Source organism: Salmo salar, chromosome 02, assembly GCF_965601325.2.
Source record: "Salmo salar chromosome 02, fSalSal1, whole genome shotgun sequence".
NCBI classification, from domain to species: domain Eukaryota; kingdom Metazoa; phylum Chordata; class Actinopteri; order Salmoniformes; family Salmonidae; genus Salmo; species Salmo salar.
In genome coordinates, this window is record NC_138292.1 from 11704825 (window position 1) to 11721907 (window position 17083).

The following is a 17083-nucleotide window of genomic DNA, read 5'->3' on the forward strand; positions in this document are numbered from 1 at the left end:
ACTACACACTGAATGGTAATCCCCGAGGACTATACTATAACAAGACCAGAACTACACACTGAATGGTAATCCCCGAGGACTTTACTATAGCAAGACCAGAACTACACACTGAATGGTAATCCCCAAGGACTATACTATAACAAGACCAGAACTACACACTGAATGGTAATCCCCGAGGACTATACTATAACAAGACCAGAACTACACACTGAATGGTAATCCCCGAGGACTATACTATAACAAGACCAGAACTACACACTGAATGGTAATCCCCGAGGACTTTACTATAGCAAGACCAGAACTACACACTGAATGGTAATCCCCGAGGACTATACTATAACAAGACCAGAACTACACACTGAATGGTAATCCCCGAGGACTATACTATAACAAGACCAGAACTACACACTGAATGGTAATCCCCGAGGACTTTACTATAGCAAGACCAGAACTACACACTGAATGGTAATCCCCGAGGACTATACTATAACAAGACCAGAACTACACACTGAATGGTAATCCCCGAGGACTATACTATAACAAGACCAGAACTACACACTGAATGGTAATCCCCGAGGACTATACTATAACAAGACCAGAACTACACACTGAATGGTAATCCCCGAGGACTATACTATAACAAGAACATAACAAGAACAAGGGATATAATTTAGTTTAATGTTGACTTTTCAGCACAAAAATTACAACAATGTGTCAATCAATGTAAGCTTTAATGGCTTTTCTGCCATACCTCATTCCATTCAACCTTGTAGTGTAAAACTTGTAGTGTAAAACTATCAAACGTATCTACTCCTTTCAGCTATCAGTGGCATGAATTAAACAAATGGAGGCCTGTCAGGAAAACAACAATGGGACTAGTGATTTGATCACTATCTTCCATCTGCTGTCTCTGGGATGTCTGGTTTGTTCTTAGTAGCCTCATCCGTCAGGTGAACTTGTTTTGCAATAGTGTTTAAGTCATCTTGTTTAAACTCATTATCCTTCTTGCAGCAGCGGTTCCTCAAACATTTGTAAACAGCCGTAAGAGGTACAGAAAGACCTGGGATTCCTGCCAGGATGAAGATTATAGCAAAGATCCAGGTTGGATATTCCTTCTCCTCCAATGTAGGGAAGTTGTCCTGTGAAGAAACAGTAATAACCTTGTTAAGTGTGTTTATAGGCTACTGATGCCACTGTCTAGTGAGATCTTTTCAAACACCCAATAGAGAACATGTGAATACAGGTTGATTTACTATTAGCAAGTGGAAATCTCTTAATTTCGTAACTAATTTGGCCACTGACAACAAAGTGAAACTTTACCGATTCAGGGTTCCAGGCTTTGTACATGGGTGTTTCTTGGACTTTCGTGATAAAGTAGAACACAAAGATGACAAACATGATGGCGGGGCTGACAAATCTCCATGTGATCTGCCAGAAGAGGTTGGGCTTGTGGCCGATCATGAACTCAATATCATCGTTGAACCTGTTAGAATAACATACATAGTCAACATTCATTAGTGCCCAGACTCTAATGAATCTATGGTGAATGTAAGGACCATGTTAATCAACAGAATTTGGTTTCTATACTAACCTGTCAATGCCCTAGTGTAACGTAACCCCCAACATCTCACTGAATGAATGTATTACTCACCTTTCAATACCACAGATGTACAGAACATCAACCATCTCACAGAATGAATTTATTACTCACCTATCAATACCATAGAGGTACACAACCCCGACCATCTCACAGAATGCAATGATCAGCAGAGGAATGGACCCGCCATAGCTGTCAAAGAGTGACAGCCAGTAGTTCCCTGAGCCTTGGACAAATATCAGTCCAACAATGCAGCAGAGGACACATGTTATCCCTGTAACAGAAGAAGAAGCTAAAGATATTTAACAAAGGGATCTCCATCCTTCAAATGGTGTAAGGAACATATGTCTTTGTCTCATCTCACCAGCGATGGCTTCTTTGGGCCAACTCTTGGGGAAAACCCCCAGGTCCTGAAGTGGTACCAGAACTCCTTCGATATTGCCAAACATGGAGGACAGGCCGAGACAGAAGAGCATGATGAAGAACAAGACTGACCAAACAGGAGATACAGGCATCTTAGTGATGGCCTCTGTGAACACGATAAAGGCCAGACCAGTTCCTTCAACCCCCTGTAGCAACACAAGGAGAGAATGAATCAGAAGCCTAGCAACTAAGATATATTTACAGTAAGCCTCATATACTCCACTTGTGTTGTATCCATCTCACCAAACCTTATAGAAATATTGGTAACACTTTACATTCAGGTACCCTTTTATAAAAATGATTGAATCACCTCACTAAGGAAAGAATTCAAGTCACAGGTCTTCAAGTTGAGCCCCTGAATGACTTCTGGATATGTTCCATTGAGATTATGAAGAACCTGATCATAGTTGCTTTCAGTGACGTTTCCCTCTGGGAGATCAAATGTATTCAGCAGTGACAGGATATTTCTGCAAAAACATTTATTTAGAGGGTAGTTCATATCTTCATGCAACAACTCTAGTTTAATTCTAGTATAGGTACATACCCAGTAATACAGTCATCAAACTTCTCTGTGGCTCGGAAACCAATGATGGTGTAAATGACTGTTGCAGCGTAGACAGCAGTGGCTCCGTTCACGATAGAGATGATGACTGCATCCTGTTCACAGTTATTACTGGAAAGATAGAACACATTAAAGGACCAATCTGGAATGGCTGTTCACAGTTATTACTGGAAAGATAGAACACATTAAAGCAGCGGTCCCCAACCCCCGGACCGGTACCGGTCCGTGGGTCATTTGGTACCGGGCCGCAGAGAAAGAATAAATAACTTACATTATTTCCGTTTTATTTATTATCTGAGTCTGAACGATGTTTTATTTAGAAAAATGACCGGATTCCCTCTGTTACATCCGTCTATGACTCACTCTTGTCGCTTGTCTCGGTCACGTGATACGTTGCCGCTAAAATTAAACCCACAAGCTAGCAAAATGAGTAAAAAACAAACGTCTTTGGAAAGTTTCTTTGCGAAGTGGAAAAGGCCCAGTGAGGAGACAGAAGAAGAGCCTACGACTTCCAAGAAAAATGCAAGCTGCATTTAACCTCTCTGGGCTAGGGGGCAGTATTTTCACGGCCGGATGAAAAACGTACCCAATTTAAACAGGTTACTACTCTGGCCCAGAAACTAAAATATGCATATTATTAGTAGATTTGGATAGAAAACACTCTGAAGTTTCTAAAACTGTTTGAATGGTGTCTGTGAGTATAACAGAACTCATATGGCAGGCAAAAACCTGAGAAAATTCCAAGCAGGAAGTGGAAAGTCTGAGAATTGTAGTTCTTCTTTTGAATCTCTATCGAAACTACAGTGTCTGTGGGGGACGTTGCACTTCCTAAGGCTTCCATTGGCTGTCTAAAGCCTTCAGAAAGTGGTTTGAGCATTCTCCTGTCACTGGGCAGAGTATAGGAGCTCATTCACTGAGTGGTCTGCCTGGCAACAAAGCGATTGGATATGCTCGGTCCCGCGAGCGTGCCGCTCCTTCTTTTTCTTCTTGAATGAATATGCTTTTGTCCGGTTGGAATATTATCGCAATTTTACGTGAAAAATACCATAAAGATTGATTTAAACAGCGTTTGACATGCTTCTAAGTACGGTAATGGAACATTTTGACTTTTCGTCTCTCGTTCCGCACTCGCGCATTATGCCTTTGGATAAGTGATCTGTACGCACAAAGAAAACGGAGGTATTTGGACATAAATATGGATTATTTCGAACAAAAACAACCTTTCTTGTGGAAGTAGCAGTCCTGGGAGTGCATTCTGACGAAGATCAGCAAAGGTAAGAGAATATTTCTAATACTAATTCTGAGTTTAGGTTGCCCCGAACTTGGCGGGTGTCTGAATAGCTCACCGTGATGGCTGAGCTATGTACTCAGAATATTGAAAAATGTGCTTTCTCCGTAAAGCTATTTTAAAATCTGACACAGTGGTTGCCTCCAGGAGTAGTCCAACTATAATTCTTTAAATAATTGTTATATATTTTGTCAACGTTTATGATGAGTATTTTTGTAAATTGATGTGCACATTCACCGGACATTTTGGTGGGAATACATTTTCTGAACATCACGCGCCAATGTAAAATTCTGTTTTTGGATATAAATATGAACTTTATCGAACAAAATATAGATGTATTGTGTAACATAATGTCCTAGGAGTGTCATCTGATGAAGATCGTCAAAGGTTAGTGCTTCATTTAGCTGTGTTTTGGGTTTTATTGACACATGTCCTTGCTTGTGAAATGGCTGTGTGATTATTTTTGTCTATGTACTCTCCTAACATAATCTAATGTTTTGCTTTCGCTGTAAAGCCTTTTTGAAATCAGACAATGTGGTTACATCAAGGAGAAGTGTATCTTTAAAATGGTGTAAAATAGTTGTATGTTTGAGAAAGAATTGAATTATGACATTTTGTTGTTTTTGTATTTGCCGCCCTGATATTTCACTGGCTGTGTCCCGCAGGTGGGATGCTAGCGTCCCACGTAGCCCATAGAAATTAACAAACAATACCAGGAGTCCTACTTAAAATATGGATTTATCGCGACAGGTGATTCCCGCGCACCAAGCCCGCTCTGCATAATATGCGGCGACCGGCTCTCTAATGAGGCAATGAAGCCTTCAAAACTGCTTCGCCACTTGGAGACCAAGCACCCTGCATTAAAAGACAAGCCTTCGGAGTATTTTGAAAGAAAAGAGCATGAACAAGAAGGACAGAAGCAATTACTGAGGGCCACCACACCAACAAATGCGAGTGCACTGAGAGCATCATACTTGGTGGCTAATCGTATTGCTAAGGCTAAGAAGCCATTCACCACTGAGGAAGAATTGATCCTGCCCACCACTAAAGACATTTGCCGTGAACTTCTAGGAGAGGCTGCTGTTAAAAAGATAGCACATGTGCCTCTTTCGGCTACCACCGTCACTCGGAGCATTGAGGAAATAGCAGAGGACATTGAGACACAATTGTTGGAGAGGATTAATACATCACCGTGGTACGCACTCCAGGTTGACGAGTCTACAGATCTTGACAACAAGGCAATACTACTTGTTTATGTGCGATATCTTTATCAGGAGGATGTGCATGAGGATATGTTATGTGCGCTATCGTTGCCAACCAAAACCACAGCCGCAGAAGTATTCAAGTCGCTGGATGATTATATATCAGGAAAACTGAAATGGTCCTTTTGTGTCGGCATATGCACAGATGGAGCTGCTGCCATGACCGGACGGCTGTCTGGTTTAACTACTCGGATTAAGGAGGTTGCACCTGAATGTGAGTCTACGCATTGTGTCATTCACAGGGAAATGCTGGCTAGCCGAAAAATACCACCGAAACTTAACAGCGTATTGAATGATGTCGTTAAAGTTATTAACCACATCAAAGCACACGCCCTTAACTCACGCCTGTTCGAGCAGCTTTGTGAGGAGATGAACGCGAAACACAGACACCTTCTCTTATACACAGAAATAAGATGGTTATCCCGAGGGAGATCGCTGGCCAGAGTGTTTGAATTACGAGAGCCGCTGCAGAGATTTCTCTCAGAAAAAAAGTCACCGCTGGCTGCACATTTCAGTGACGAGGAATGGGTCGCAAAACTCGCGACATATTCAACCTGCTCAATGAACTCAATCGGTCACTTCAGGGGAAAATGACAACTGTCTTCAAGTTGGCAGATAAAGTAGCTGCATTTAAAGCCAAACTGGATTTGTGGGGATGGCGCGTGAACAGAGGTATATTTGACATGTTTCAAACTTTCGCGGGGATTTTGGAAGAGACTGAGCCCGAGTCTTCATTGTCCCAGCTGGTGCACAATCAACAGTCTTTGCTTTTAAAAGAGTTTGAGCGCTACTTCCCAACCACAAAAGACCCACGAACTGCCAAGGAATGGATCCGCGACCCATTTGTCAACAAACCAGGTGAATCCAGCATGTCTATGCAAGAAGAAGATCAACTGCTGGAGATCGCAAATGATGGCGGCCTTAAAAGTATGTTCGAGACAACAACTCTGCCGGTGTTCTGGATTAAAGTCACGGCAGAATACCCTGAGATCGCCACAACAGCACTGAAAACCCTGTTGCCATTTCCGACATCCTATTTGTGTGAAGCGGGATTTTCTGCAGTGACAGCAACCAAAACAAAATTACAGAGTAGACTGGACATAAGCAACACACTTCGGGTGTCATTGTCTCCCATTACCCCTAGATGGGACCGTCTCGTTGCAGAGAAACAAGCTCAGGGCTCCCACTGATTTAGCGTTATGGTGAGTTGTATTTTTCATGCACTTTATATTTGTTTTTGTGTTGTATCTTATTTTTAAGGCATGTTTAAACATTACCATAGCGACCAGAGAGTGTTAGGGGGCAGAGAGGATGTTACTCATGTTATGTTGTTGGTGCGATGTTACGAGGACGCTGCTAATAAAGTTGCATACGAGGACACAGTGGATTCACGTTTATTATTATATTTAAAAATTACCACAGTTTTTATGCCGGTCGTATCATTTTATTTTGTGTATTTATCCGCCACACCATAAAGGCTGGTCCGTGAAAATATTGTCTGACATTAAACCAGTCCGTGGCCCAAAAAAGGTTGGGGACCGCTGCATTAAAGGACCAATCTGGAATGGCTGTTCACAGTTATTACTGGAAAGATAGAACACATTAAGAATCCAGCCATCAGAATCCAGCCATAAAGTTTGAATCTAGTTCAACTGTCGTACCCCATCAGAATCCAGCTATAAGATTTGAATCTAGTTCAACTGTCGTACCCCATCAGAATCCAGCCATAATGAATTAATCTAGTTCAACTGTCGTACCCCATCAGAATCCAGCTATAAGGTTTGAATCTAGTTCAACTGTCGTACCCCATCAGAATCCAGCCATAAGGTTTGAATCTAGTTCAACTGTCGTACCCCATCAGAATCCAGCCATAATGAATTAATCTAGTTCAACTGTCGTACCCCATCAGAATCCAGCCATAAGGTTTGAATCTAGTTCAACTGTCGTACCCCATCAGTATCCAGCCATAAGATTTGAATCTAGTTCAACTGTCGTACCCCATCAGAATCCAGCCATAAGGGTTGAATCTAGTGCAACTGTCGTACCCCATCAGAATCCAGCCATAAGGAATTAATCTAGTTCAACTGTCGTACCCCATCAGAATCCAGCCATAAGGCTTGAATCTAGTTCAACTGTCGTACCCCATCAGAATCCAGCCATAAGGGTTGAATCTAGTTCAACTGTCATACCCCATCAGAATCCAGCCATAAGGTTTGAATCTAGTTCAACTGTCGTACCCCATCAGTATCCAGCCATAAGATTTGAATCTAGTTCAACTGTCATACTCCATTAGTATCCAGCCATAAGGTTTGAATCTAGTTCAACTGTCGTACCCCATCAGAATCCAGCCATAAGATTTGAATCTAGTTCAACTGTCGTACCCCATCAGAATCCAGCCATAAGGTTTGAATCTTGTTCAACTGTCGTACCCCATCAGAATCCAGCCATAAGATTTTAATCTAGTTTAACTGTCATACTCCATTAGTATCCAGCCATAAGGCTTGAATGTAGTTCAACTGTCGTACCCCATCAGAATCCAGCCATAAGGGTTGAATCTAGTTCAACTGTCGTACCCCATCAGAATCCAGTCATAAGAGTTGAATCTAGTTCAACTGTCGTACCCCATCAGAATCCAGTCATAAGAGTTGAATCTAGTTCAACTGTCGTACCCCATCAGAATCCAGTCATAAGAGTTGAATCTAGTTCAACTGTCGTACCCCATCAGAATCCAGTCATAAGAGTTGAATCTAGTTCAACTGTCGTACCCCATCAGAATCCAGTCATAAGAGTTGAATCTAGTTCAACTGTCGTACCCCATCAGAATCCAGCCATAAGGGTGGAATCTAGTTCAACTGTCATTCCCAATCAGAAACCAGCCATAAGGACTGAATCTAAACTAGATATATTGCAGCATAACTTTGACTTTTGCATAAATCTTGGCTGCATTAATGTCAATAAAATATTTTACGATGAAAGTTAAGCGTGCTCACTTTGAGGTAGGTAGGACTGGGTCCTAAGCTTGCAGTGGTTATGTACAAGTTATGATATGTCTTGAATTGATTTAATGTCTCAACTGGGATGTGAACAACAAGTCATTTAGTAGTTATTAGCAAGCAGTATGGACTTACTGCACTGAGTTGTAGCTGGAGAAAGACAGAAGACCTCCAAAGGCCAAAGAGAATGAATAGAAAACCTGGGCACCCGCATCAAGCCAAGTAGTTGGGTTCATTAGTTCATTCATCTGGAGAAACACACACCCAGAGAAAAGTTGTTAGGCGTGTCATTTTGATTCATACTACCTCATATATTAACGCTAGCTAAAAGGCCTTAGATGCACTCTACGTGGATCTGGATCTGTGGCTGAACTTGGAATATTATATACTTAGAATAAATACTTTTGTTCGATGACGGGATAGTAATGTAAACTACTCACATCTGGGGTGAAGAGGAACTTCACTCCATTCAAAGAGCCTTTCAAGGTCAAGCCTCTGATCAGAAAGATGGTCAGCACCACATAAGGTAATGTTGAGGTGATATACACAGCCTAATGGGAGGAGACCACAGGGTAATGTTGAGGTGATATACACAGCCTAATGGGAGGAAACCACAGGGTAATGTTGCGGTGATATACACAGCCTAATGGGAGCAGACCACAGGGTAATGTTGCAGTGATGTACACAGCCTAATGGGAGGAGACCACTGGGTAATGTTGCGGTGATATACACAGCCTAATGGGAGGAAACCACTGGGTAATGTTCAGGTGATATACACAGCCTAATGGGAGGAGACCACTGGGTAATGTTGAGGTGATATACACAGCCTAATGGGAGGAAACCACAGGGTAATGTTGAGGTGATATACACAGCCTAATGGGAGGAAACCACAGGGTAATGTTGAGGTGATATACACAGCCTAATGGGAGGAGACCACAGGGTAATGTTGAGGTGATATACACAGCCTAATGGGAGGAGACCACAGGGTAATGTTGAGGTGATCTACACAGCCTATTGGGAGGAAACCACAGGGTAATGTTGCGGTGATATACACAGCCTAATGGGAGGAGACCACAGGGTAATGTTGAGGTGATATACACAGCCTAATGGGAGGAAACCACAGGGTAATGTTGTGGTGATATACACAGCCTAATGGGAGGAGACCACAGGGTAATGTTGAGGTGATATACACAGCCTAATGGGAGGAAACCACAGGGTAATGTTGCGGTGATATACACAGCCTAATGGGAGGAGACCACAGGGTAATGTTGAGGTGATCTACACAGCCTATTGGGAGGAGATCACAGGGTAATGTTGCGGTGATATACACAGCCTAATGGGAGGAGACCACAGGGTAATGTTGCAGTGATATACACAGCCTAATGGGAGGAGACCACAGGGTAATGTTGAGGTGATATACACAGCCTAATGGGAGGAGACCACAGGGTAATGTTGAGGTGATATACACAGCCTAATGGGATGAGACCACAGGGTAATGTTGCAGTGATATACACAGCCTAATGGGAGGAGACCACAGGGTAATGTTGAGGTGATATACACAGCCTAATGGGAGGAGACCACAGGGTAATGTTGCGGTGATATACACAGCCTAATGGGAGGAGAGCGGGATGTTGTTATGAAATTGGACAGTTACTGTTTTGTGTACTATTATAGCAAATATACCAACATGGACTTATTAGTATATGTCAAAATAGTGACATACACTATCAGTCAAAAGTTTTAGAACACCTACTCATTCAAGGGTTTACTATTTTCTACATTGTAGAATAATAGTGAAGACATCAAAACTAAATAACACATATGGAATCATGTAGTAACCAAAAAAGTGTTAAACAAATCAAAATATATTTTATATTTGAGATTCTTCAAATAGCCACTGTTTGCCTTGATGACAGCTTTTACACACTCTTGGCATTCTCTCAACCAGCTTCACCTGGAATGCTTTTCCAACAGTCTTGAAGGAGTTCCCACATATGCTGAGCACTTGTTGGCTGTTTTTCCTTCACTCCGCGGTCCGACTCATCCCAAACCATCTCAATTTGGTTGAGATCGGGGGATTGTTGGAGGCCAGGTCATCTGATGAAGCACTCCATCACTCTCCTTCTTGGTCAAATAGCTCTTACACAGCCTGGAGGTGTGTTGGGTCATTGTCCTGTTGAAAAACAAATGATAGTCCCACTAAGCCCAAACCAGATCGGATGGTGTATCGCTGCAGAACGCTGTGGTTAGCCATACTCGTTAAATGTGTCTTAAATTGTAAATAAATCACAGACAGTGCCACCAGCAAAGCACCCCCACACCATAACACCTCCTCCTCCATGCTTTATGGTAGGAAATACACATCCGAAGATCATCCGTTCTCCCACACCGCGTCTCACAAAGACACAGCGGTTGGAACCAAATATCACCAATTTGGACTCCAGACCAAAGAACAGATATCCACCGGTCTAATGTCCATTGCTCGTGTTTCTTGGCCCAAGCAAGTCTCTTCTTATTATTGGTGTCCTTTAGTAGTGGTTTCTTTGCACAGTTCAACATGAAGGCCTGATTCACACAGTCTCATCTGAACAGTTAATGTTGAGATGTGTCTGTTACTTGAACTCTGTGAAGCATTTATTTTGCCTGTAATTTCTGAGGCTGTTAACTCTAATGAATTTATCCTCTGCGGCAGAGGTAACTCTGGGTCTTCCATTCCTGTGGCGTTCCTCATGAGAGCCAGTTTCTTCATAGCGCTTGATGGTTTTTGCGACTGCACTTGAAGAAACTTTCAAAGTTCTTTACACTTTCCTGATTGACTGACCTTCATGTCTTAAAGTAATGATGGACTGTCATTTCTCTTTGCTTATTTGAGCTGTTCTTGTCATAATATGGACTTCGTTTTTTAACAAATAGGGCTCTCTTCAGATTTGCTCAAACGCATTAACCTCTACGGGATTGGAGTCCCCACCGCGGGATGGTTGAGCTAACGTAGGCTAATGTGATTAGCATGAAGTTGTAAGTAATAAAAAAAAATCCCACGACATAGACATATCTGATATCGGCAGAAAGCATCAATTCTTGTTTATCTAACTGCTCTGTCCAATTTACAGTAGCTATTACAGTGAAAGTATGCCGTGCTATTGTTTGAGGAGAGTGCACAATGATGAACATTTGGGTAGCCTTGATACAACATTTTGAACAGATATGCAATGGTTCATTGGATAAGTCTAAAACTTGGCACATAATCTGCTGCCATCTAGTGGCCAACATCTAAATTGCGGCTGGGCTGGAATAATACATTATGGCCTTTCTCTTGCCTTTCAAAGATGATGGTACAAAAACAAAACAAAAACGCATGTTTTTTTCTTTGTATTATCTTTTACCAAATCTAATGTGTTGTATTCTCCTACATTAATTCACATTTACACAAACTTCAAAGTGTTTCCTTTTAAATGGTATCAAGAATATTCATATACTTGCTTCAGGTCCTGCTACAGGCAGTTAGATTTGGGTATGTCATTTTAGGCAAAACATTTTGTTTTAAAGGGTCAGATCCTTAAGAGGTTTTAAGAAGGAAAGAAATTCCACAAATTCACTTTTAACAAGGCACACCTGTTAATTCTAATGCATTCCAGGTGACTATCTCATGAAGCTGGTTGAGAGAATGCAAAGAGTGTGCAAAGCTGTCATCGAGGCAAAGGGTGGCTATTTGAAGAATCTCAAATGTAAAATATATTTAGATTTCTTTAACACTTTTTTGGTTACTACATGATTTCATATGTGTTATTTCTTAGTGTTGATGTCTTCACTATTCTTCACTATTCTACAATGTAGAAACGAGTAAAAATAAAGAAAAACCTTTGAATGAGTAGGTGTTCTAAAACTTTTGACCGGTAGTGTATAACTATTGTAAATATGTTACGCAAGCTGACATTAGTTAAATATATGTCACTATGGATACATAAAATAATCACATATTACGATTGCAGTTTAATGTCACAGAAGCTGAGATATATGAGTTACAGTGTATGTCATTAGAGTGATATACTACTGATATGTCATTAGGGTGATATACTACTGATATGTCACCATGTCAGACCTAGGATAACTATAATTTTAACTATGCTTTGTGGAAAGTACAACTAATTCTGGGGTAACAAATAGTTACTTTGGAGGTGACTACAACAATTTGAATATAGATTTAATTGTTTTACTATTTGAATACAGATCTCAGGAAGTGACTATTTTTCTGAAACTATTGGATTGGCTGCCTTCAACTGGCAGGGCTGTATCTATAACTGCATGTTGAAGATATAAATAGAATGAATAGACAACACACAATGCCCTATACTATTCCAATTTATCTGACAGTCATATATTTGATCTACATGATACATTTCTATCTGAACATTTTGTAAATGTACATTCTCTTGTATGTCCATTGCCCCAGGTGCACATAATCAAGTAAAACCAAATATATCAATGATATTTTGTACAGATAAGTATAAATAAGTTGTGATGCTCAACTACTGTATGACTCCTTCAACATGCTACTGAAAAGGTCGAAAGCTGCCATTCATTTTATGATACCTGAAAATACTGCAGAGTAATTCAAAGCCATTTGCAAACATTACTAACAGCAAGTTGAATGCTTAGCAAAAACACCTTCGAACCTCTTTGTCCATCTGAGGGCAAGTGTTCTTGTCAAACACACACTATACCATCTTTAAAGGGATAGTTTACTCAGAATGCAAACTAACATGATTTTCCACCTACCTTGTCTATAGTTGGGACATTTAGTTTCCTTTCGACACTTAATGCCCGTACTTTGTTACTGTTAGCTTCTCAGTAACACTTAACATTAAACTGTTCTTGTACCTGTGTAATAAACTTTAATTACTTTTGGAACAACATTTTATTAGCATGTTGTTACACAATACTTTGTCAATTGCATTTTAATCAGATAGCAATGACCTGAGTGTTTTTGTAACTGCTGTACACAAGAGGAATTGTGACTGTTCCTTATTCCACTTATGTAATAACTCCATTATTATTCAATTATAAATCAACTGCCAAAGTCAAATTTAACAACAATGTTCTTCTTGTAATAATGACAAAGTTACTATACAAGTATAAGAACTTAATGTCATGTGTTACTGTATTACCTTATGACTCACTCATTATGAACATATATTTGTTAGTTTAAAGCTGCAAATGTGGTCTAGTCTAATGTTGCGGTGATTCCATGTCCCTCGTGTATTTCATTCTAGGTTATAGGCTAAATTACGACTCATATCTAAGAGCCCTACAAACCACATGCTTATAATAAAATATTTTGACTAATTCAACTAACTGTTTTATTTTTTGGATACTTCATCAAATATTTGACAGCAATATATTCAAATACCTTCAAATATTATTTGGTTTTCTGAGAGGTATTCAAAATACTACATTTGTTTGTGTTTTAGCTGAAACTCTATATAAACTATATTTGTCTACCTCGAGTGTTTGAAAAGTTGGTATTTTCAAATAAAGTACAAACTACAACAGTTTTCTGTCCAGGTTTGCACCATGGTGACATTCACTGTATATACAGTATATAATACAATAAGCAATACAAATATATAAAATACGTTAAAATTAGAACGTGAACACTGTCTACAACTGTTTACACTGTTGAAATGGTGTCAGAAAGGTCAACAAAGCTGTTATTAAAAACAGCTGGGTCATTTGAGTGCTATGGTAACATGCTTTATTGCATCAATATATAAACTGAACAAAAATATAAACTCAGCATGTAAAGTGTTGGTCCCATGTTTCGTGAGCTGAAATCAAAGCTCCCAGAAATGTTCCAAATGCACAAAAAGCTTATTTCTCTCAAATTCTGTGCATACATTTGTTTACATCCCTGTTACTGAGCATTTCTCCTTTGCCAAGATAATCCATCCACCTGACAGGTGTGGCATATCAAGAAGCTAATTAAACAGCATGATCATTACACAGGCACACCTTGTGCTGGGGACAATAAAAGGCCACTCTAAAATGTGCAGCTTTGTCACAATGCCACAGATGTCTCAAGTTTTGAGGGAGCGTACAATTGGATGCTGACTGTAGGAATGGCCACCAAAGCAGTTGCCAGAGAGTTGAATGTTAATTTCTCTACCATAAGCCACCATGTCATTTTAGAGAATATGGCAGTATGCCCAATCGGCTTAACATACGTGTAATTGGCTGGGCCTGTGCCTGGCTCTCAAGTGGCTGCGCCCCTGCCCAGTCATGTGAAATCCATAGATTAGGGCCTAATGAATTTATTTCAATTAATTAATTTCCTTATGTGAACTATAACTCAGTAAAATTGTTGAAATTGTTGCATGCTGCATTTATATTTTTGTTCAGTATAGTAAAACAAATCATTCTGTAATTTTTTGTATATGGCTATAATATCATAAAAAGGAAACATTGATTCAGTGCTTCAATAACCAAATGCCTATAAACATAACCTTGATCATTTTGACATTGACAGCTGCTGCTGCTTTAGTATTATAAAGTGATTTGCTGTCCAGAGGTTATGCCGTACCTTCCCAGTAGTCTCAATGCCTCGACTTATGCAGATAAACAGCAACGCCCAGGCAGACACATGGCATAGGACCATCCACCACTGTAGCCCACCTGCGTTGTCTATGTCTGGGGTGGTGTTCAGGGTCTCTCTGTACCAATAGTAATCCACTGGAGAGCTTCTTTCACACTCTGACACCAGGCCTGGGTAAAGTTCATTTAATTCATTCACATGGCAAAATACAATAGAATGAAGCAATTGAAGACAGAGTTACAGGAAACGAAATAAGGGGTGTGTATAAAGTTAATAATTTTCCATCATTATAGCTTAGCTACCTATGGATGCCTTACCTGTCATGTTGGCATTGACTGGACATTGGCTCCAAGGCAGCGGATCTTGGAAGGAGTTAAAGAAGTACCACATCACCCAGGCCATGATGGTGTTGTAGTACAGGCTGACCAGAAAGGACACACACATGGATCCAATGCCTATGGAACACAACACAACACAACACCGTGGCCCAATGAGATTTGGTCTATTTTTACCCATGTCTAAATTCCTATGGAGTGTTTTGCTTACCAATGCCAGTCAAGTATGGATGGATGGCAGACCAGACACCTACACTGCCTTTCCTTAGACGTTGACCAATAGCAAACTCCAGATGGAGCAGGGGAACACCTTCTAGAACCAGTAGGATCAGGAAAGGAATCATGAATGCACCTGAGAACAGAACAAGAAGCAGGGTGGAGGAGAGGTTATCTGTTGCTGTTGTATGTACATAAAGAAACACAGGGTTGCAAAATTACAGTAACTTTCCCAAAATGTCTGTATTTCCTGCTTATTCCCCTTTGTATTAAGGGAATCTTCAAACCAGGATTTCTGGAAGACCCATCAATTATTGGAAAGTTACCGGTATTCTGCAACCCTACTCCTCAACAACACATTCAGCAACACCTACCTCCCCCATGGCTCTGGCAAAGGTACGGGAAGCGCCAGACGTTCCCCAGTCCCACACAGAAACCTACGATAGTCAGCATGTACTGGGCCTTGTTGTCCCATTTGGGTCTGTCCCCAGCCTCCTCATTCTCCAGCTTTTCCAGTTCCTCATAGGAAGGGATCCTTTCTTCCAGGCCTTGGTTGGGTACCTGTAAACACCTCATGGTTCCTTCCACGCAGATGGACAGGCTCAATGGAAATTGAAAATATTACTACTTTCTATGGAGTCCAATGTATGTGTAATCTGTCCACTGTTCAAAGGAGGCTATTTATAAGGGCAAACTGTTCCGATTATAATCAATGTCTTGGATGGATGTGAGGCGCATTGCACACGCCTACAACCCCATTCCGTATGCCTCATGCTAGTACACCATGGTAATCTATAGTCATTAGCCTCTGATAACGATCTCTATGACTCTTTTATGAGTGGTATCAATTCCAATGAAGGTTCAACATTCAACACTGTTATTTGTATCTAATATACTGTTGGGTTCTTCTCTATAGAGTAGAACTAACTCCAATTAGATGGTGGTTGTGATGGTGAGGATCATTATGTTATTGTTGGTTACTGTACAGAGTACTTTAGCTGTTTTATCTGTGTTATTCATGGGGATTCTCTGTATCCACAAAGTTTTGATTTGATCATGGCATAAGAATTATTATGAACTGGGTGGTTCGAGCCCTGAATGCTGATTGGCTCAAAGCCGTGGTATATCAGAACATTGCTTTTTACCGTGTTGCATGGTGCCTAAGAGCAACCCTTAGCCGTGGAATATTGCCCAAATACCACACCCCCTCGGGCCTTATTGCTTAAATATACAATCTGCACACTGATCTCAAGAGGGCAGCCTCCCAACTCACCCATGTGGACTCTGTACAGCACATCCATGGTCAGACCAGTCACTACCATCTATTGGCTCTCAGGCCTGACAGCAGTATCCATTCATATTGAAATGGCATCATATTAGAATCAATCGTGCAATCAACTCCGTCAAATAAGTTGAAATGTATTAGGAAATATTTAGTTGGAGGATGGCCATGCTACCCTTTTAGAAACAACAACCTGAACCTAAACCCTCGTTAGAGCAAGCTAATACAGAGTAGCAAAAGCAGTGGAGATTCATAAAAAACTACAGCAAGAAATAATGAGAACTACATTTGAAGAGGAGAAATTTATGACTTCAGATGAATAGCTAACTCTGCCCTCTAGTGCTGCAGAATGAAAGTATGCCCTCAGAACAGCCTCAATTCACTGGGGCATGGAATCCTACAAGGTGTCAAAAGCATTCCACAGGGATGCTGGCCCATGTTAACTTAAATGCTTCCCACAGTTGTGTCAAGTTGGCTGGAAGTTCTTTGGGTGGTGGACTATTCTTGATACACAGGGGAAACTGTTGTGTGAAAAA

General features: G+C 40.7%; 1 protein-coding gene across 1 annotated transcript; it reads right to left on the minus strand.

Annotated features, from left to right (window-relative positions):
* Positions 1–658: 658 nt before the first annotated feature.
* Positions 659–15961, minus strand: LOC123727837 (sodium-dependent neutral amino acid transporter B(0)AT1). Its single transcript, XM_082959713.1, has 12 exons — positions 15640–15961; positions 15261–15401; positions 15032–15169; positions 14703–14884; positions 8566–8676; positions 8261–8373; positions 2565–2693; positions 2331–2487; positions 1962–2166; positions 1712–1871; positions 1321–1483; positions 659–1139 (listed from the first exon to the last, which is right to left on the minus strand). The coding sequence occupies exons 1-12, from the start codon at positions 15839–15841 to the stop codon at positions 891–893; spliced, it is 1950 nt and encodes a 649-aa protein (XP_082815839.1). The 5' UTR covers positions 15842–15961; the 3' UTR covers positions 659–890.
* Between the last annotated feature and the right edge of the window lie 1122 nt (positions 15962–17083).